Source organism: Pezoporus flaviventris, unplaced genomic scaffold (assembly GCF_033815535.1).
Source record: "Pezoporus flaviventris isolate CSIRO_AGI_PZ_B2104156 unplaced genomic scaffold, CSIRO_AGI_Pfla_v1 ptg000030l, whole genome shotgun sequence".
Classification (NCBI taxonomy): domain Eukaryota; kingdom Metazoa; phylum Chordata; class Aves; order Psittaciformes; family Psittacidae; genus Pezoporus; species Pezoporus flaviventris.
Window position 1 is genome coordinate 5,174,096 of NW_026892578.1, and position 22,350 is coordinate 5,196,445.

The 22,350-nt window shown below is 43.2% G+C and overlaps 1 protein-coding gene across 1 annotated transcript; it reads left to right on the forward strand.

The window, feature by feature from the left end:
* The first annotated feature begins 4,172 nt into the window (after positions 1-4,172).
* Positions 4,173-22,332, forward strand: PLCXD1 (phosphatidylinositol specific phospholipase C X domain containing 1). The gene is given in 8 exon segments (XM_061459792.1): positions 4,173-4,446; positions 7,720-7,862; positions 10,189-10,325; positions 14,063-14,191; positions 15,524-15,679; positions 19,296-19,479; positions 20,671-20,924; positions 20,926-22,332. Coding segments are annotated over 7 exon segments (1,008 nt in total). The 5' UTR covers positions 4,173-4,446; positions 7,720-7,750; the 3' UTR covers positions 20,962-22,332.
* Positions 22,333-22,350: the final 18 nt, after the last annotated feature.

Consider the following 22,350-nt stretch of genomic DNA (forward strand, 5'->3'; position numbering starts at 1 on the left):
TATGAGTCACATTTTTATTTGTGTTTTTCTGAGCCTAAATTGAGAAAGATTGTGGAAGAAATTTTACAGCCCTTGATGTTACTCTGCACTTCTGCCAGACAGCAGCCTGACACTTTGCCCTAGGTGTTGGATTAAATAATGACTAGAGATTGTGCAAGTACTTCATCTTAGCCATGATTATCATGCCAAGGCCTTGTGCAAGCTGGGGACTTGTGACGCTGGGGTGGTTCCACTAATGCATGCCATGAAGATAGCAGATCTGTGTCTGTCTGCACCACTATTGGTTGGCTCTTCTTTGAAAGCACTGGCAGAAAGCCTGTGAGACGGAAAAACTGAGGGAAGAACCACATCCTGACCGCCAATGTTTGTTATCAGCGTAAACCTGGGTTGTATACAGAGCCCATAACAAACACCTGAGCAAAGGTAAGCTGCAAGCATAATGTTCTCCTGTTATACATAGCATTCTGACTCAAGCATATTACTAGTCTTGGTCTGATAAGCATAGCAATGACAGGCAATGCAGACCACTGCATAAAAGTGCTTGTCCAGCTGTATCCTACATTCCTTTAGAAATGCCCTCTCGTAAAGTCTGTCTGTGGAGCAAAAGGAATTGTATTTCTCAACCTCAGTCACAAGCCTGAAATGTTATGATTGCTTTCATGTTAAAAATTAGGAAGCTCATGGCTCACCTTCTTCTGCTGGGAGGAGAGTGAGCAAGCTTCACATAGTTTGATACCTTATGGGTATGTCATCAGAATTCTTTTTTATCCTTTTAGGTCTATTGTTTTCCCCTTTGCCCAGCCCTACAACGATTTTATAGCTTTAACTAATGATCATACAATCATAATCATGATCATGACCTCACAATCTGCTTTCAAGCTGCAGTAGTAGGAACATGGTGCCAGCACTTTTCCTTCTCAGCAGTCCACTTTGTGAGTAAAATGCAAACGCAAAGGAAGCAGAACCACGTTTCATTTACAGTTTTCTGCTTGTTCTCCAATGCCAGCTCTCATCTGTGCTCTGCTTCAGCATGGTGGTATCTTGATGACTTGTTTCCCTACCTGCCTCACACTGTCACTGTGAGCCATCATGGGTGATTGTTTGCAGGGCATGGAATAGGTCTCATTCTGCATTGAGGACCCAGTTTATCTGACCTGTATCAGCTTGTGAGTTATCTCTGTGCTTCAGCACAGTGTGTGTGTGTGTGGCCCTTCAAAGGTCTTGCTCTGTGGCAGGCTATGCTTATGGTTGACAGCAAAAATCAGTAGTGCATGGGGGAAAAAGAACCTATCAATTTTAGAATATTCACAGTTATTCCCCGATGATCCATTGTAAACCCAGAGCCACTAATGCTTAACCTACACAAGAACCATAGGAGTTAAGGGCTGGAAGGCTTAAATACCAAGACACTCTTAGCTTCAACCTTTGCCTAGTGTTAAAGGTATTGGAAATTTGCCCCTGAGGACACAGATGTGTAGTTTTCACAACTGATAACAGTAACAAGGTGGGACGTTGTTTGTGGTTGACACAAGGCTCACTCCCTCAGCTTCGATATAGTGATGAATTTAAGCATTAAAAGGGTCTTCCTTCCTCCTTCCCATGGTCTGCCACCAAGTTAGGAGCTGCATACAGGAAAGACGTGCAGGGAACAGTGTCCTGATGGTCCTGCCTTTCCCAGGGTAATGCTGTAGCCCCCTGTCTGCCTGGGCTCCTGCCTCTCATGTCCCTTTGGGAGCTGCCTTCTTGGGTGAAAAGTGTTGGTCTGTGTTGTCACTTCAGCTTCTCCAGGGATCAGGGCATCAGAGTAGAGGGCTTAGTTTCTGACCTGTTCCAGCTAGCAAAAAAATCCTAACCCCCCCCAAGAGATTAATGCAGAATAGGGAGTGCAGCAAGGAAACAGCTGAGGAACTTACCTTGTTCACACAGTGTTGAAGGACTAGATAAGAAATTAACAGAGAACATGGAGGCATGACAGGAGGAGGTTTCCCTTCTCCCTGTAACTGAAAATCTTTTCTGGTGGACACAAATGTATGATTTACTCTTTGTGTCTACCCAGTTTCTGTTGGAATGAGCTCTAGCAGCAAAGTCGGGCTATCCTCTTGCTCGTATCTTCTCAAATGCTGGGTCTGAAGAGAGAGGTTTATTTATCTCCCTCTGAACTTCTCTTTTTAGTAGGATTTTATGAGCAGCAATCCTGTGCCTCTTGGAAGTGCTTTTCATGTCTTGTTTTAAACATTTCTGGTGCCAGACATGAAATTACCTGGCTTACTAAATGTTTTACAAGGGCATACTGGTGTAGTTAAGTTGAAATTGAAATCTTATTTGCTTCTGTTTGGCAAGAAAATTTTGCCTGGACCTTGCTCCAATCCCACTGAAGCCTCAGGTAACATTGGCGGGACTGGATCAAATCAGACGAATTTGAGGGTCTTTTTCCCCCATGTTTTTTTTTTTTCTTTTTCAAAAGTTTAAATTAAAAATGTTGCTAATAAAATCAAATTTTAATTTTTCTTCTCCTTTCTATATTTTAAAATAAATCAAAACATTTCCCCCATCTTGAAAACTTTGATAAGAAAAAACCCATCTCTTGTATCTCTGGCTCTTGAGATCCCGTCGTGTGAAGGGAGCAGTATTGTACCCCATGTCTAACTATCACAGCAGCATTTTTACCAGCCACTGAATTTTATCACTGAATTTCCCTGTTTCAAATAAACCAGGGCTGCTTCCTCATGATGTCAACTCTGCCAGGTTGTCAGAGGCAGCTCATTGACAGGGAGCCCTGAGCATGGAGAATGGGAGCAAAGGAGGATTTCAGACTGTGTCCCCCATCCTCATCAGGTCCTGCTCACAGTATTGCAAGCTTAGAGTAGCCATCATGCTCCAGTAATCCCAGGAGCAAACACAGGGAACCAGAAAACAGCTCTCAAAGTCTGAGATGTATTTTACTTCCCAGGTCTTTTTATTGCCCAGAGTGACCACCCTGGTGCTTCAGGCTGCCTACCCACTGATTCCCCCGCTCTGAGGAGCCATCTAGATATATCTGCTGCTCTTAGATATACAACCTCCTCTCAGAAATATTAAGCTGCCTGTTTGTTCCCAAGGACAGAAATTAGGTGAGGGTTGAGAAGATTTATCAGTAAGTCAGGGCAGGAGCAAACATAGATTGTCAGGGTGTTGCAAATGTTCCCAGAACAAACACTCCAAACCCAGGGAATTCAGTTAAAGCTGTCTGAATGCTTGGTGGCATTTCTGTATGTTACAGTGTAAAGATGTGCTGTGTCTGAAGAGACAAAACTAGGATGGAAGAAGAAGTCTCATGCAACATCCCAAATATTGTAAGCATTCAAAAAAATATCATAAATCTCTAAATTGTTTGAAACATCAACTGATTTCTCTCAGCCTGACTGTGTCATGTTTTGGTTAGCTGAAGTTGTTTAAATGCTTAAAGTCCATTTGAAGGCTCTATGGCTGCTGTCACTGTAATAAACCAGGAATTTTCACTCTGATCCACAGCTACAAATCAGACCTGCATTTCCATTTGAGTTTAAAATATTCCTTTTCACGATCATGTTTTCTCTGCTAGTCTCAACAGCTGCACACAGGTTCACTTTACAAGACGCGAACCATGTCTGGCTGTTCTGTATTAATCAGGGCAGTATCCAGAGGCTGACTGACTGCCGTTTTGTTATACCTCCGTAGTCTCAATTTTCTAAGTAAATGAAGAATTAAAGTTGATTTTGTCTGACTTTTCCTGTTTGAAATACTTTCTCCACCACTCCAGAGAGGCTGAGAAGACACCCTGCTTCCAAAACAGCACAGGAGGGTTTGTGTGTTTGACATTCACTAACTTATTTCCTTCCTGCCTCCTTATACAGAAAGGCTTTTTGGGGAGGTTGCCTGGATTTCTGCAAGGTGCCATAATAAATATGAGCGAATTTCACCCCAGATGAAGGGCTGTACAAGCCACAGGGGGGAGAAAGAATTAGTGAATCATGTGTTAACTCTGCAAACCGAAGAACAGAATCTGTTGGACAAAGCAGGCAATTAAGGTATATTGTATATATATTTATAAATGTGTATTTTAAGTTTTTTCCGCATTAATAGATTTTAAATGCAGCTGAAGAATGGCTACACGCTGTTACTTGATGCGTGGTCCTCCAGCATTCCATTGCCTGCAGGTACCTCCCGCGGCAATACATCTTCAGTCCACCAAGTGTCTCACCTCTGCCTTTCGGGCAGCTCCACTTCCCCAGAACCACCTCCCCTCTTCTTCCTCATCTCTCTCGCCCCTCCTTCGTCTTCCTCAAACCTGCGGTTACTTGACCCAGGCAGGGCAGGGCAGGGCAGGGCAGCCCCGGTCGGAGCGCGGGCAGAGCGCCTTTCCCGGGGAGATCCGGGCCGTGCAGTGCTTCCTGAAGGGCCGACATGGAAAGGAAATCCTTCATCCGAGTAAGTACAACAATTAACAAAAAGGGGGAAGGGAGGAATCTGTGTCCCCTGGGGATACGACAGCGCGGCGATGGCTGGGGACGGCGCTGAGCCCTTCCCCGTGTTGCCGCCCCTGTGCCCGGCGGGCTGCTCTCTCCGGCAGCGCGGGTAGGTCTCGTCACAAGGTTTCGGGTGCTTCCCGTGGCGTTAGGTAGCACCTGGATCTGGGTCGGCCGCAGCAAGTATTTTAGTCAGCTGTTCATTAATTATGTCTCCCTGGCGGAACTGCCCGGTGTGAGGCATACCACGGGCACTGCCCTGCCGTCTGCACTCCGAACACGCAAGGCCAGGGCAGAAAGCTGCTGGGAGCAAGGGGTGTGAGGGTAGTTGTGGTGGGTCGATCCTGGCCGGACACCAGGTGCCCACCAAATCCTCTGTATCACTGCCCTCCTCAGACAGATAGGGGAGAGAAAATATAACTAAAGGCTCATGAGTTGAGGTAGGGATAGAGAGACTCATCAGTCACTGTCACGGGCAAAGCAAACTCGAATTGAGGAAACTGATTTATTATCAAGCAAATCAGAGTAATCTTAAAAAGCCCTTCCTCGCTACTCCTCCCTTCTTCCTGATCTTAACTTCACTCCCGAATTCTCTTCCTCCATCCCCATAGCAGTGCAGGGGGATGGGGAATGGGGGTTGCGGTCAGTTCATTCCATGTTGTCTCTGCCTCTCCTTCCTCCTCAAGGGAGGACTCCTCACACTCTCCCCCTGCTCCAGTGTGGGTCCCTTCCACAGGGTGCAGCCCCCCAGGCACAGACTGCTCCAGTGTGGGCTCCTCTCTCCACAGGGCCACAGGTCCTGCCAGGAACCTGCTCCAGTGTGGGCTTCCCATGGATCACAGCCTCCTTTGGGCATCTCCCTGCTGTGGCGTGGAGTTCTCCACAGGCTGCAGGTGGATATCTGGTCCTCTGTGGACTTTCATGGGCTGCTGGGGCACAGCCTGCCACACTGTGGTCTCACCATGGCTGCTGGGAAATCTCTGCTCTGGTGCTTGGAGCACCTCCTGCCCTCCTTCTGCATTGACCTGGGTGTCTGCAGCATTAGAGAGAATTAGGCAGCCACAAAGTCCCTGGAAAAGGAGCTGCAGAACCCAAGGAAGAGGAAAAGCAGTGCTTATAGTTTAAATTCTAGTCTATATACAGGACACACGTAAGTGCTGCCATGCACTGGAGTGTTGCAGGTGTGCTCATGGCAGAGGGGTTGGAACTAGATGATCTCTAGAGTCCTTTCCAACCCAAACCATTCTGTGATTCTGTGGTCCTCAGCTCATGTCAGCTTCAGAGCTGGAGAAAGACTACCCAGTCTTTTGCAACTGCTAAATGGCAATGTTGTTTTAAACATCTGCAGCCCCTGTCCATGCTGATGCTGTATGGTACATAGATTAGAGCAGAGCAACCCTGGGTGAGTAGTGGTGTGAAGTCTGAGGAAACATGAAATACAGCAAAAGGTGACAAGACTAGATGCAGGTATCTGTTGTCTCAGCAGGAGGCAGAAGCTCAGCATGTTCAGTTGCAGAGCCAGAGGGTGGATGAGTTTATCTGCTTGAGATCCGAACTTCTTTCCAAGAATAAGAATACCAGATATGGCATACAGAGACCATTTGCTTATGCAAGGCTAAAAGATCCACACTTTTATTCCCCAAATAAAGCTATGGGATATTTTTCCACTCAACTTTGCACTAGGCCCACCAAATACCTGTTTTTTTAAAATAATGAGACAAAGGGAACAAGAGAGAGTCTAAAGCACCTCTCTTCTGCTTATGAAATGGCCTTGTGTATGTGGACAGCCTCAGAAGTAGCTGCTCTTCACCAGGAGAAAAGCTCCAGGTTACACAGCTGACACATGCAGCCTGTGTCACTGTGCTGGGCATTTTCCTCAGCCTACATATTCCCATTCTTTTCTTAACAGAGGCAGCTGTACTCAGAGTGACCAATTGCAAGCCACGCTGAAGGCACAGCAAGGCAGGCTAGACGTATGGTGCTATGTGCCTTGACAGATATAAAGCAGATTGTATCTGTTATGTGTGGTATGGACATAAAACTTAGGAATGCAATTCCTAAAGTTGCCTTTGAAATGACCCTATGTGACTGCCAAAAAAAAAAAAAATAAATCTATTGCACCATGTTTAAGGAAGTACTCTTCATATAAACTGTATGGCTCACTTGTAAATCCAGAAAAACCAACCACCCTCCCAAAAGCAACCTGAAGAATACTCCAGGGAGAAGCAGTCTCAGGAATGAATGTGCTGAGATGCAGCAGAAGGGACCACAGACCAGTAAGAACTGGAACTATTGGAGCAAGTCAAGAGGAGGGCCACGAGGATGATCAGGGGACTGGAGCACCTCCCGTATGAAGACAGGCTGAGAAAGTTGGGGCTGTTCAGCCTGGAGAAGAGAAGGCTGCGTGGAGACCTCATAGCAGCCTTCCAGTATCTGAAGGGGGCTATAGGGATGCTGGGGAGGGACTCTTTGTTAAGAATTGTAGTGATAGGACAAGGGGTAATGGATTAAAAAAACAGGGGAAGTTTAGATTGGATATAAGGAGGAAATTCTTTACTGTGAGGTTGGTGAGGCACTGGAATGGGTTGCCTGGGGAAGTTGTGAATGCTCCACCCCTGGCGGTGTTCAAGGCCAAGTTAGACAGAGCCTTGGGTGACATGGTTTAGTGTGAGGTGTCCCTGCCCATGGCAGGGGGGTTGGAACAAATGATCTTCAGGTCCTTTCCAAATTTAACTGTTCTATGATTCTATTATTGTAGCAGCTGAACTGATGCTTCAAGGTCAGTGTTCTCTAGGATTCTGAGGGTTGGCGACCCGGCCCCTGTCCCAGCCCTGCCATCAATCCCTCTGCCATGCTTCTGAGGCTGCAAAGGGTTAGGGAAGATGTTTCACACTGAAGTTGGGTTACGCCTTGTGATGTTGCAATAGCTGATGTAGATAGCCATTTCTCCATACCAACGAAGCTGCACATATTTGTCTTGGCTCTATTTTTGTTTTCAGTTGGTCAATTTACAAGCCTGAAGTTGGAACCCTCCCTTGGCATTGTGCTGGTAGGCAGTGTTATCAAAAGCAGTGTATGTTGTGGCCGAGAAGCTCTTGACATTTTGCTGCAACTACTTGAGAGAAAGGCTGATGTTTTATAGCATGTATAAATATGTTCTGCACAGTGCAGTGGCATTAATTCAACCACAGTATATGGAATGGTTTATTCTTTTTCTTTTCTCTTTCTCTCCCAGAACTCCCTATGAAGTCCTAAAGCAGGCACTCATGGAAGACTCTTTACAAACCTCCATTCACATGTGCCATGAAAATGGTCAATGGATGTCACAATTACCAGAGAAGCTCTGGGATATTCCGCTCTATAATTTAGCTCTTCCAGGTAAAGATTAACTTTCATTCTCCACTATTTTGTTGGTGTGTCATTTAAGAATTGGAGCATCCTGTTTGTCCCATTTCAGGATAGCTACTTTTATTATTTGGGTCAGTGTGTGGGAGAAGGGCCTGGGGGAGGCTTTGTGTGATGTGTTCATGTGAGTGTCTGTAATGCTTGGGATTTCTTAGAGGTGAGGGGGAAAAAGGATTTTCCTATTCATTCTTGCCAGTTCCTACATAATGTAATGATTCGAAAAAGGAGAGAAAGAACGCTTTATCCTATTATTTGTTTCTTTGTACTGTTTCAAAGAGGCTGTGAAAGTACGTAAAATGGAAGATAAAGACTTCCAATTAACATATGTTTGTATTAATGTGGAGTGTGACTTTTCTGCATGATTGTTCTTATAAAAACTGGATTTATCCTATTATGGGTAAATACAGCTGTGCTATAGCTGGTGTTGTTGGTACTACATTCAGACCTGTGTATCACTAGCCTTTCGTTGGTCATGTTCTTGATTCTCTCTCCTGCCTTGAATAAATGAGTTTCCCCTTTGGGTGGAAAGCAGCACAGCCTGTAGGTGAATGCTTTGTGTAGGCTACAGGATCATAGATTAACTTTAGCAAAGATGTATATTAGAGAGAGTGGGAAAAATCAAATCTTGTCTTCCATGGTGGAGCCGTGGTGAACCCAAGACCTATGGTGCATTTTTTTCCCTGCCTGTCATGAACTAATGGAGGTTTGATTAAAATTGAAACCTTGTAGCTCTCTCAGTGGTTTGGTTTTGGTTGTGGGTTGGTTTTTTTTTTTTTTTTGGTGGAAAAGGAACCATGTTTTTATAAAGCTTTCAGAGTGGTGCTTCTTGGACATTGCAGAAAGCTGGGAACCTCTGGTGTGTGCTTTTGACTTCCCGGTTCTTCTTATGGTGACATTGTTATTCCTGTGAATGTTTGCTCTTATGAATAAGCCTGCATGAAAAACACAAGAAGGAAAGAATGATTGAAGACAAGCCCATTTCAGCAAACATTGGAGGACTTCTACAGACCACTGCAGGCTATTAACTTGGGAGATTTTGGTGGCTGTCCAGCTGACCTACAAAACTGGTCTAGCCCAGGTCAGAACAAAAGCAGATCAAGAGCAACCAGGTCAAAACAGCTCTGGCAGGTTTTCAGAGGGAACAATGACTGGGGGAAGCCCAGTTTGGAAGTGGAAGCCTATCTCAAATAAAGAAGACAACAAGGCATGCAAGAAATGTGACAGAGTGCATTCTGAAAGCATGGTGAGGAGACAGAGGCAAGTGTCAATAATAAGTGCTGTATTTCACCAGGTTCCTCACAGTGCTGCTGGGGAGAAGTTGCTTCAAGCTCTGAAGCTACCTGGTTTGGTACTAGCTCACTACCTTTGCATAATATTTGTTGTGTTATGGATATACCCATCTTCCTGTCATTACTCTTAACTCACTGACATCAGAAGAAGACTCCCAAATAAAGGCTTACTATCTGTTTGCTGATTGGCATCAGTAGAAGGAACACTCATCAATGGAATCCTGTTCACTTTTCTCAGACTTGGATTTGGTCCACGGGTATTTAATGGTTTGACTCTTATATCTTGTAAGACAAACTTCTTTGATTGTATGCATGCACATTAGCTTAGAGTTGGATTTTCCTCTGAAACCTTCAAGTGCCCATCTCTTATATTGTTGCTGTAGGGGGATGTAGGTGTTTGGTTCAGGAGTGCATTTTTGCCAGAAATTAAAAATACAGATGCCTTAAATGCCAAGTTAGGAGTTGGTCCAGTCAAAGGTGTAAGAAGATGAATTTCTGCTTTCAGTCATATTTTCCTGTGCAGAGATGATGGTATTAGAGTATGAAATCCTGCATTTGGACAATGCTGAAAACAGGACTAATTCTAGACCTTCAGAATTATTAAAAAAATAAAATTAAAAAAAAAAAAATTCAGCCTCCAGCTATTTATTCACTGGAAAAAGAAGTGGAATCAAGATAATTATTTCCGGGGAAGACGCTAGTTGAAACAGGCCATTTTATTGCGGTTTGAGGCAAAAACCAATGTGTAGTTTAGATGGGGACTGCTTTATTGAAAAATCTTGATGCCTTCCCTTCACAAGGATTTCACACTAATCTTACTCATGTCAAGTGAGCAATCTCTGCAGAAGATCCCATCTTTCTGCCATAACTACATAGTCTTATCAGGCAACATAGGTGTGTGATTTAGAAACAGGGTCAGGTCAGGTGCGCGCACACAGTGTAACAACGTGTTGTGGTTTTTAGTAGTTAAGAAATAACATTTTCTGTACATTTGTTTTTATATTCGACAGGGAGTCATGACACCATGACCTATTGCTTGGATAAAAACTCTGCTGTCAGTGGCAACGAATGCAAGCTGGTGAAGTTTTTAAGCAAATGTATACCCTGCATTGTGCACCCTGTTATCATGAAGTGGTCTACAACACAGGTAACTTGTCTGATGTTGTCATGTCAGAGCAAAGTTGAAGCCTGCGCAGCAGTGCCGAGAGTGGTCATGCTAGATGACCACAGTGAAAGAATAACAATGAAAGAATAGCTTGCTGTCCAGAACCTGTGCGCTCATGAGATACTGTGCTTGGGTGTCGTGGTTTAACCCCAGCTGGCAGCTAAGCCCCACTCAGCCCCTGGTGGGATGGGGGAGAGAATCTGAAGTGTAAAAGTGAGAAAATTCATGGGTTAAGAAAAGACAGTTGAACAGGTAAAGCAAGAGCCACACATACTCAAAGCGAAACAGGGAACTAATGCAGTACTTCCCATGGGCAGGCAGGTGTTCAGCCATCCCTAGGAAAGCAGGGATCCATCACGTGTAGCAGTTACTTGGGAAGACAAACATCATCACTCTACAAGTCCTCCCCTTCCTCCTTCTTCCCCCAGCTTTGTGTGTATTGGATGTCCCTTGGATCAGTTGGGGTCAGCTGTCCTGGCTGTGCCCCCTTCCAGCTCGTTGTGCACCCCCAGCCCTCACTGTTGGGGTGGGGTGAGGAGCAGAAAACGCCTTGACTCTGTGTAAGTGCTGCTCAGCAGTAACAAAAACATCCCTGTGTCATCCACACTGTTTCCAGCACAAGTCCAGAACATAGCCCCAGAACAGCTACTACGGAGAAAATGAACTCTATCCCAGACAAAACCAGCACACTGGGGCCTGAGATAGGTGCCATTCATACCAGACCTTTTGTGGGGAAAAAGAATGTAGGTAAGGCAGGGATAATACACAAAGATGTTGCTAAAAGCTGATCACTTGCTAGTAGAAACTCATCTTTTTCATATGTTTATTGTTACAAGTAGCTTTTACTGTTACTATAATCAAAAGATTTTTCTTCTGCACTTTGTTCAGAAGGTAGTGCTTGTCATTTTTACTGTCACTGCTGTGTGAGATGTCAGTTGTTTTCCCCACCTGTATCATGTATTTCATCCAGCAGAAGAGACAAGTCTTGTTGAAGGGAATTTTTTTTAAATGTAAAAGAAAGAAGGAGTCATCCCTCACATAAAGTTTAGCTAACTTTTTACAATGTCTAAATATTAAGCTAGCAGTTATCTCCTTGTTCCTCACAAATCTGTGTTGAAGATGAAATTGGAGATGATGTTTTAAGTGAGAGCTTTTGAAGGTTTCTCTAAAGAGCAGACTTTCCTGGCATCAAAGAGATACCAAAAATCTCTAAACTTTTGTTCCTATTGAAAGAGTAGTTCATTACTTGGCAATTAAAACTGAATAATTGATAAAAGGCAATAATTATGCCTAGGCTTCTTTTGTTGTGTTTGAGCAGCCTGGGCAAACTGGAGTCTTAGACAGTACCATATATTGAATATGTAATGGCAGTGATGAGCTGATGTGGAAAGGCCCTCGCTTATCACAGTGCCTTGAATTGAGCTGCTTTTTGCTTTACCCAATGAAAGATTTAGATACCTCTGAACTTGTGGGCTGCTGGCCAGTGAAGTGACCCTGACAAGCAAGATCCTTACACCATTACAGTCACTTTGTTGGTTGAGCAGGAAGTGGCCCATTGCTGATGGGAAAGAGGCACAGCTGCAATCCCACCCCTCCTTATCTCTGTGGTGAGTTATCTTTCTGAGGAGATGACTCCACCCATTGGCATCCAGAGCAGACATCAAGGAGCCCTATGACGGTAGGACCCACAGTTCCTGGATGGCACAGTGCCTAGTAGACGGGGCCTGAGTCCTGTCTGGCAGGGTTGTCAGTGTAGAGGCCCTGTTGTGGTTTAAGCCCAGCTGTAAATCAGAACTATGCAGTCTCTGTCTCATTCCCCCCCTTTCCCCTGCCCCCGCTCCCAGAGGGATGGGGAGGAGGATTGAAAGAATGCAACTCCCATGGGTTGAGATAAGAACAGTCCAGTAACTGAGGTATAACACAGATCACTGCTGCTACCACCAATAATAATAATGAGAAGGGAAATCACAAGGGGAGAGAATACAACTGCTCATCACCTGCCAACAGATACCCAGCCCGACTGAGCAGCGATCTAGCCCTTCTGGATAACTGCTCCCAGTTCTACATCCTGGGCATGACGTGCTGTGGTATGGAATACCTCTTTGGCTAGTTTGGGTCAGGCGCCCTGTCTCTGCTTCCTTCCAGCTTTCCCTGCTCCCTGGCAGAGCATGAGACTCACAAAGTCCTTGGTCAGAGTAAACATTACTGAGCAACAACTGAAAACATCAGGGTTATCAGAGTTGTTCCCAGCCTGAAAGTCAAAACCATAGAACTGCACCAGCTACTAAGGAGAAAAATGACTGCTACTGCTGAACCCAGGACAGGCCCAAATCCTTCCTGTGCAATGGCTGGTGTCAGGGGTGTAACCTGCTCGTGTCCTGGATGTCTGGTGTCTGGATGTCTGCAGCACTGAGCAGCATCGTTCTCCAAGGCTTCCTCTTAAATTTTGTTCTACAGGGTCAGTGTTCACACTGTCTAATTCAGTATCCAAACCCAGGTGACTAATTAGAGAGCTGAATTTGTCTAGTTTTCCTATGCAGTCAACAAAAAGAAATTAATTCATCCAAAGAACAGTTCGGAGCGCCAGTTTCATCTGGCACTCTTTCTTGCCACAAAGGTTATAGATGACCTACAGCCACATACACTCCTATTTCCAGGGTGCTCCAAAAGGGTGGGAGGACGGAACTGGGCGTGGATCACTCTTTCAATTGCTTCAGCCCGGTGCAGAACAAGGCGGCACGGAGGGAGCTGTTAGCCTGAGCCATTGTACCACCTACACCTTGAGGCAAGTAGTGCTGGGCTGTTCCCCAGCCCTGCAGCTCAGGCATAGCTTGGGGAAGATTAAATTTCTGTCTTAAGAACACAAAGTTAGATGGTTGAAGCTGGCATGTGTCTTGAGCTCTGTCTTTACCCTAAAGCTCCAAATGTGGTTATTCAGATGCAATTCCTTGTATTGATTTAGCTTTTGTTGAATCATTTCTGACTCAAATCAGTACTATGTATGCTTTGTGAAAACTAGAAGTTTTGTCCATAGCAGGTTGAACTGAGACAAAGCAGTGTTTCAGTGTATTTAATTAAAGGTAAAGATAGCCTTGGTATAGGTAAGAGACATATCATTTGGGACTTTTTGCCCCAGAAACACAGCTTTATCGCCTGTTCCATTCAGCTCTCAAATCCAGTAGAAGAGGTCTGAGGGAAGTGGAAATAGAGGAATACCTCTGTTCTGTAGGACTCCTACAGGTTAATTCAAACTTTATCTTGAAAAAGAACAATAGCCAGTAGGTTTTTTGGGTTTGTTTTTCCTTCTGTTGAGGATGAGTGAGCTCCACAGAGACAACCCTGGTAAAGTCTTTGATCTAATAAAATAAATACAGCTTTTTTAAGGTGCTGATCCTGCAGTTTTTGTTCATACAAATTGTTTTGTGAAGAGTGACTGTGTATTTACACACAGGTTAATGGATCTTTAACATTCAGAACAGAACAGTTTCAGACATCTGAAACTAATCTAATTTGCAATTGCAGGGAAATTGGGATCCCTCTTATCAGAGAGTAAAATACTTCAAAGGTGCAACTTGGTGCCATATAGTGCCATTTTAAAGATGAAAGATCTGTGAAAAATGTTATAGTGATAACTTTGTAGGCCTTTTTCAGCTTTCTAAGCTAAAGAAGAAAATATCTTCCAAACTCTCAGAATCTTTGTCTTCTGATTCACCTTTCAGGTACTGACTGTGACAGAGCAACTTGAGGCTGGAGTTAGATATCTGGATTTCAGGATCGCCCACAAGCCTAATGATCCATCTATGAATTTGTACTTTGTGCATATGGTTTACACAATCGTTACTGTACAGGTATTGCTCTTACCTTTGGGGTGGCTATAAAACCAGCGCTGTTCCTTTCACTTAAGAGCCATCATAATCTGGAAATGCTGGCCCAAGGTTTTCCAAGTAGGTTATTTGTTTTCTTAATGTGAGGACTTCAAACTAGAGAAAATCAGCAAGGCTAGAGGCTAGTTTCAGTAGCTACAAGTGAGACTGGAGCATCAGTCAATTCTGCTTCCTCAGCCCAGAGCTGCTGTGTCTTGCTCTGCACTGCCTTGCCCCTATTGAGTGCCTGATGTTTCTGGGGTTTATCTTATCTTGTCCTAGGATGCTACCCAGAACAATCCCATCTCCCCTGTAAGGAGAGAAGTTATTAAAGAGAAGAAGGTATTATAAGCCTAATAAAATCACAGAAACACTTTTTTTTTTTTTTTTTTCTGAGGAAAAAGTATTTCACTAAAAGGCAGCGAGGCTCAAGTCTGGATCCCATTACCAAATTACTGTTAGATGCTGTGAGGAAACTACTGTGAGTTGCTGTTTGCATGTACTCTGTCATGTAAAGTAGTTTACATCTTCCTTCTGTTTGCTGCAACCTGTACAGCCAGGCACAGCTAGCTAATGCAGCTTTTCATTTGCAGACTAACTGGCTAAACTTCAGCCTCATGCTCATGAGTCTGAGCCCTTTACGTGTTGTGATTTCATGGTGACTGACATGCTCATGCAAACAGTTAAATGTAGTGCCTGACTACCCTGCCAATTACACGTGGTCTTGAAGACGCTGTCATTGCCCCTAACAAATGGGGGAAAAGGGTACTGTTACATATAAGCAAGCACAGAACTTTTCCCTGTTGTGAGTTTGCCACCAATACACTGTTTATTCTTTAAGAAAGTTGGAGGGATGGGTTTACTCCTAATCTGCCTCTAGGCAGTAGGATATCAGTAGGATTAGTAGGATTCATAGAATCACAGAATGGTTGGGGTTAGAAAGAGCCTTAAAGAATCTGGTTTCAACCTCCCTGCCATGGGCCAGGACACCTTCCACTAGACCAGGTTGCTCAAAGCCACGTCCAACATGGCCTTAAACACTTGATTCGTGGAAATTACCAAAATACAAAGCTGTAAAGTGAAGTGTGCTAGAACCACATCCTGAGCAAAGTGGCACAGACCTGCAGAAAGTAGGTTTCCTGGGGTTCATCTCTCTGGACCACTCTGTGGGCATTTGGATGGCCATCTTCCAGAAACCTATACTGATTTTCGTTATTGTGATTGTGAGTCTGCCCCACCATCAATGCTCTATTGTTTTTATTTCCTTTCCCCTGCATAGCACAGATGATTTTCTAAGTTGCTGACTCTCTCTTGCAGGATATTCTGTGGGAAGTGTTAAGGTGGTTGGAAACTCATCCTCAGGAAATTGTTATCTTAGCCTGCAGGAATTTTGATGGATTAAACAAAAAATTTCATTGTCGTCTAATTGCCTGGATAAAAGAGGTTTTCCAGTGTAAACTGTGTCCCAGAAATGTAAGTATGAGATCCCTTTTTTGTCTTTTTTTTTTTTTTTAAGAAAGATATATTACAATGAGATCTTTGATTTGAAATCTTACATCAATTCTACTTCCACTGTATTTTTAACCTAGGAAAAGTAACATTTGCTGCATCAGGGGTGTGTGTGTTATAAATATAGTCCACACCATATTTGCAGAATTTAAAGAATCTGTTTTCTGCCTTTTCACAGCAATAATGGTAAATGAATTTTTATGCTATTTATTATAGTTTAGGTTGGAAGTGACCTCTGCAGATTATCTAGTTCAACCCCACCGTGCAATGCAGGAATGACTTCAAAGTTACATTGGGCTGTGTCCTGTTCATTCCTGAATATCTCTGAGAATAGAGATTCCACAACCTTTCTATGCAGCCTGGTGCAATGTTTGACCACTCTCACAGTAAATGTGTTTTCCTTATCTATCTGATCAGAATCTCTCTTGCTGTAACTTGTGTCTGCTGACTTTCATCCTTTTGCTATGCGCATCTGGGGAGTCTCTCTACATTTGCCCATTAGGTATTTGCAAACAGCTGTAAATTCTGTCCACAGTCTTCTCTTCATGCTGAACAGACGCAGCTCTCTCAGCCTACCCTTGCGTGTCATGCTCCAGCCTCTGCTCGCTCTGTTTGCATACTGCTGGACCCAGCATGTCAATGACTTCTTTGTTCTGGGGAAGCTGCAGCTGGACCTGGACTTGAGATGCAGTCCAACAACGGCTGGATAGAAGGGAAGAACCCCTTCTCTTGACTTCCTGCCTATGCCTTTCCTAGTACAGCCCTGTTTGCAGCTTTGCCACATGGTTACGCTTGCTGGCTCATGTTCAGCTCAGTGTTCACTAGGACCTCCAAGTCCTTTTCTGCAAAGCAGGTTTCTAGCCAGCTGCTCCCAGTCTGTCCTGGTGCATGGAGTCAGTCTTGCCTGAACACAGGAGTTTGCATTTGCCTTTGTTGAGCTTCATGAGGCTCCTGTCAGCTCATGTCTCCAGTTTGTTGAGGTCCCTCTTAATAGCATCTCTGCCCTCAGTGCATTTCTGGTGGCATGGACTTTCATGAATGTGAGCTGGAGCTGACCTGCCAACTAGCCTAATATGTTTTCAGTCACCCAAACCTCCAGAAAAGCCTTAATTTCAATAATTAGAAATTATCTGATTGCTAGATGTCAGAAGTTGAGATTTTTAGCTTCCTCTTTTTTTTTTACAAAATACGGGAGCTTTTAGTAGTTAAACAATTAACATTTCAAAGATGCATAGGAACAGAGGGTTTCCTCTGGAGATGTGAGGGGTACAGGATAATGATGACCCTGTTTGTGATTCGAATTCAGCCTTTGAAGCTGGTGTATAAGTAACGGGTGAGTATTACCATTTCAAAGCATTTTGAACAACTGAGTTAAAATAGAACAATTCTCAGCAAAACTATGGGATTCTGAATATTCAGGTCTCAGCTGAATAATTGAAGACCTGAGTGACACTCTTTTATTTTTTCCTCAAATAACTTGACTGTGTAAGTCACGGATGAACAGAGCAGTACTGGAGAAGATGGTCAAATTTACTTCCAGATCTTAAAAGGAAAACTGTTATAAATTGCAAAAGGGTTAAGCTGCTGCTGATAGTTTGTTGAATGAAGGTGATGAACCAATGGTTTGAGATCACCTGACTGAAGAAAAGAGTTGCATCCAGGCGGATGGAGGAAGGGCAGTGGAGAAAGGAGAAGCCAAGTATTCCCCTCAAGCAGGAAGTCTTTATTTCTATGCGGTTTGTGACAGGCAGAATGAATCTCACCATTTTTTGGAAGTGATACAATTGCTGGTTAGGTAGCTGTGGGTTTTTTCAGGATCTGAATTCAGATTTAACATCAAATAACAAGTACTTGCTCACTTCCTCTAAAATAATCTGGTATGTACAGTCTTTCAAGGCCGCTACTTTTGTTGTTCAAAGCTAAGTGTCCAAGTATTTATGAAGCAACTGCTAAGTAGGGGTCTGTCTGTATGTAGTACTGGCACAGGCCACAGTGTGACAACATTACATTGCATTCAAATTTTAATTGCCTTAACTATTCATGGTGGCTTCCTTTGATCTGCATTACTAGGGTTTAAAAATCCCTTGTTAGACATCTACAGTTTCAATTCTGCTTTGTTTGCGAAATAAGCACCTGTGCTCATTTCCAATACCTTGGTTTTGGTTTTGTTTTTTTTTGTTTTGGCTCTTATCCCACACCTTTTTTTCTGTTTTTTTTTTTTGTTTTTTTTTTTTTTTAAAGAAGTTGCAGTTTCCGAGAGGCAGCTGGAGTAAAACAAAGGTGTCTGTCAGCCACAGATCTGTGTAGTCTGAGTAGCTTGTGTCTTAACTGTAGTGATAGGACAGGGGGACTACAGTGATAGGACAAGAGGTAACAAGTTCAAACTTAGACAGGGGAAGTTTAGATTGGATATAAGGAAGAAGTTCTTTACTGTAAGGTTGGTGAGGCACTGGAATGGGTTTCCCAGGGAGGTTGTGAATGTTCCATACCTGGCGGTGTTCAAGGCCAGCTTGGACAGAGCCTTGGGTGAGATGGTTTAATGTGAGGTGTCCCTGCCCATGGCAGGGGGGGTTGGAACTTGATGATCTTAAGGTCCTTTCCAACCCTAACTATTCTATGATTCTATGATTTAATTCTGGAGCATTTTCTGACCTAATTGGGACTTGCAGTCTTTGTTGGGTGAAGACGAATTCCCATGTTCATTTAACCCTTGGCTCTCTTCATAGAAGAGAAGAAATCGTCATGGAAGGTTTACATAAAATATTTTCAACTGTCTTTAGCTTTCATTTTAATTAATTACATAATTGTAACATCAAAAAGCCACCGTTTCTTCTTCACAAGCAACAGACACAGCTTTTAACCACAACATTCTTAGGAAAACAATGCCTTAAGTGTTGCTTTTTCAAATAAAACTAGTCAGAGGGCCTCAATTCTGTCTGATGGTAACTCTTGAGGATTGGAAAATGTAATTTCATACTGAAACATTTAAATTTAACAGCCCTGTTTCAGCCCATCTGTCTGAGGTAGCTTGTGACTCAAGTTTTCCCCTCTCTCAATTCAAAATATCTGGAGCACCCTAATTTCATAAACTTTCTACTTAGAGAAATCAGAATTAACATATCTCTTGAAAACTTACATTTAGTCTTCCCATGTCTTAAGTAGTTCAATTTTCTTTCTCGGCTACAGTGACAAATTTGGATCAATGTGGGGCATTTGCCAAAATTATTCCTGCTTCTCTCTGTCTGTATTCCTACAGCTGGGTGTAAGGCTTTGCTCCCCTCTTACCTCCTTTCATCAAATGGCCTGTGTCTTCCTCTCCCAACAAATTTTCAGCAGCAGTATGTGCACAAGGGCTGACTCAGGGATGGTTTCTTGTTACATGGGTGTAACATCTTGAGCTATGTACTTTACTGTACTTGAACTATTTGAACCCAGCCATTGATCGACTGGGTCATACACTTAAAAAGCTTTATTTGAACTGAATCTGTGCCTCTCTACCAAGGCAACGTCACATATCAGTATCTGAATTTTGGGAACACTGCTGTGCTGCTGACTTCAACCTGGGCATGCTTTCTCTTAGGTGGTGCCAACGCTGCGGACCATGTGGCAGCATGGCCATCAGGTTATAGTCTCATATGAAGAGGATGTGGAAGTGGAAGAGCACTGTGAGTTGTGGCCTGCAATCCCCTACTGGTGGGGAAACAAAACTACCACTCGCTCTCTTATCCGGTTTTTAGAGCGCATGAAGCGGATGGGCCGCCCAGGTAGGCACAGAGTCGCTTATAGGAAATAAGGGGCATGTACAGCAACACAAATAGGAAGTTGGGTAATCATAGCATTATGGGCAATAACCACTTTGTGCATGCTGTGTGCATGAGATGTGTCCATGTTGCTGAGTCCTCTGCCCACCCATGGGCAAGTGCAATGTTCATCTTGGGTGGTGCAAATCATAGAACCAGAATGGTTTGGGTTGGAAGGGACCTTAAAGCTCATCCAGTTCCAACCCTGTGTCATGGGCAGGGACACCTTCCACTAGACCAGGTTGCCCAAAGCCACATCCAACCCGGCTTTGAAAGCTACCAGGGATGGGGCAGCCACAGCTTCTCTGGGCAACGTGTGCCAGTGTCTCACCACCCTCTCAGTGAAGAATTTCGTCCTTGTATCTAGTCTACCCTGTTTCAGTTTAATGGCATTGCATACATGCATCAGTGTATGTACATGTAATCGTAGCAGCTGCTTGCGTGACTGTGTGAAAAGAAGCTCTCAGCACAGACCAGCTCACTGGTGCAGACATGCCTATCTCATGAGTAGAAGGCTGCTTCCTCAGTCCGGTGCTTGCTGCTTTAGGCAGTGTTGATGAGGAAAAAGCATGAAGGTAGCCTTATTCCGGAAAGAACCCCCTAGAAGAATGGCAAGGCTGTAGCAACAATAGGAATTAACAGTGCTCAAGCATGCTGGGGTAGTCTAAGCTGAAATAAATCCAGTTTGTAACCTTTGATGCAACTCTGTGATGTGAACACATGGAATGATGGAGAGGAGAACTGCTCCACAGCCACATGTCCCAGCCAAAGCAAAACGCTTGTGTAGGTGCACCCATGTTCCCATCCCTCAGGTGAAGGCTAAGCATTTGGAAGAACCCTTACAGAAACAAACTGAATTTACAAAGGAAGATAAGTCAACGGAAAACCTTTAGTCAGCAATGATTAACCTGGATAAATTTAGCTAAACTGGAATGGCTCAGTAACCCAGCTTGCTTCAGTAACTGTTTACTACAGTTGCAATAAGGGGAGGCAATCTACCGAAACAGTTTTAGGGATATGAAACAACACAGAATGTGAATTTACTATTTTAATGATAGCCAGAGGAACAAGATTTGGAGTTAATGCAATGTCAAGTGGTTTCTGTTCTCCTCAAACAAATATCTAATGTGTCACCTTCTGATATTTTTGTTTCAGAAAAATTCTTTGTAGCAGGGATTAACCTTACTGAAAATTTAAGGTATATTCTCCAACATCCATTTGGATCACTGAAGAAAATGACACTCCAGAGTCTTCCATGCTTGAAAATATGGATAAAGCAGCAATATCCAGGACCACAAAAGGAATGTATTAACATCATTGCTGGAGACTTCATAGGAAACGATGATTTTGTCAAAGATGTGATAGAACTTAACACAAAAATTAATCCTTCATTACCCTGTCAAAGAAAAGGGGCTGGAACAAGTAGCATTTGATTCTCAGCTCTGAAAGCTGAAAAGGCTTTGTCTGCATTTAATGTGTCCTGGTTCAAACAGGTCCAGTTACCTTAAACCAGGGATGTTGTAAAGGCTCAGTAAGAAAAGCATTCCTACTATCACCAAGGGTTCAAGGCTTTTTCACAGAAAAGAGAGCAGGCAGACTTTGTTGAAGTCACTAGAGGACTATGGTAGAGGTATAATTTACTCAGAGGTGCTTAGATTCTGTAGCAGCTGGCAATACCGAAAGCCCCAGGAACTTAATCTTATTTACCTATGAGCAAAGAGGAGAAGTATTTCAGCAGCTGCATGAATTATTTTGTGATATGATTTTATCTTTCTTATAAAGATATTCTGCACTACTTGCAACCCAAACTCTCAGTCTTTTATGTCAGTGTGAAACTGACTTGTCTATTTTCATAGTTTGTGAAAAATATACAAAAGGAACAGTTTAAAAATATTTTTATCAAAGATGTTGTATTGACTGTCCTGGTAGACATATTTTTATATAGAGACCATTGGAAATCTAGAGGCTGTTGTTTTGTGCCGCATATCAGTTTTGAGCCCCTTCACCAACAAGGTAGTCACAAAATTATGATTTTTAAGAGGTATGTATATCAAACACTCTATCACTTATGCCAGTTCTGCAGTGATAAAGATACCAAACTAGACCCCTAGACAGTTTCATCTGTGGTAATGTAGTATGTTTTACTAGGTGTTGCCAGAATATGCCTTACACTGAAAATAAACACATAAGAAACAAATTCCTTATCTAAACTCAGACTGCTCTAAAAATACACATTCTTGGCTTCTGTCATGCTCATTTGGGGTCCCACACCTGGACTTTAATTTATGTATTGTAATAGCGCTGTAATTAATTTTCCTCTCAATAAGTAGTTTTTGCTTGTGTAAAAACCAAGGGGTTTATGCTGTTTGCCATTGCATATTAATCATATCTAATTTTTTAAATGAACTGTGCAATAGATAATTGTGAAGGTTAAGGCAAGCATCAGGACTAAAACAAAACCAGGCATTGTATAAAGTAAGTTCACTACGCAGCTTCATCAGTATACCTCACTTTTTAGATGCACTTTATATGCAAAAGCTGAGTTCAAATGTCTGGCAAGATGTTAATGTTTCTGAAAGTTTTAAATCTACTGCTACTTGACATCAGCTCAAACCCATCCTAGACTTCTCAGAATGAAAGGCGAAGATGCTACCTCCTCACGCATTGTCTTGCAATTGCAGGATACATATGAGTAAAAACCCCTAAATATTCCATTTATAAAGACTTTTTAAATGCTTTGCTTTTTGTCCTTGTTTCTTACCTCTGTGTACTTCGTACTAAGCAGTCACTCAGTTCTGTTTTTTTTTGAGTCACTACCTGCATTCTCAGAATGTT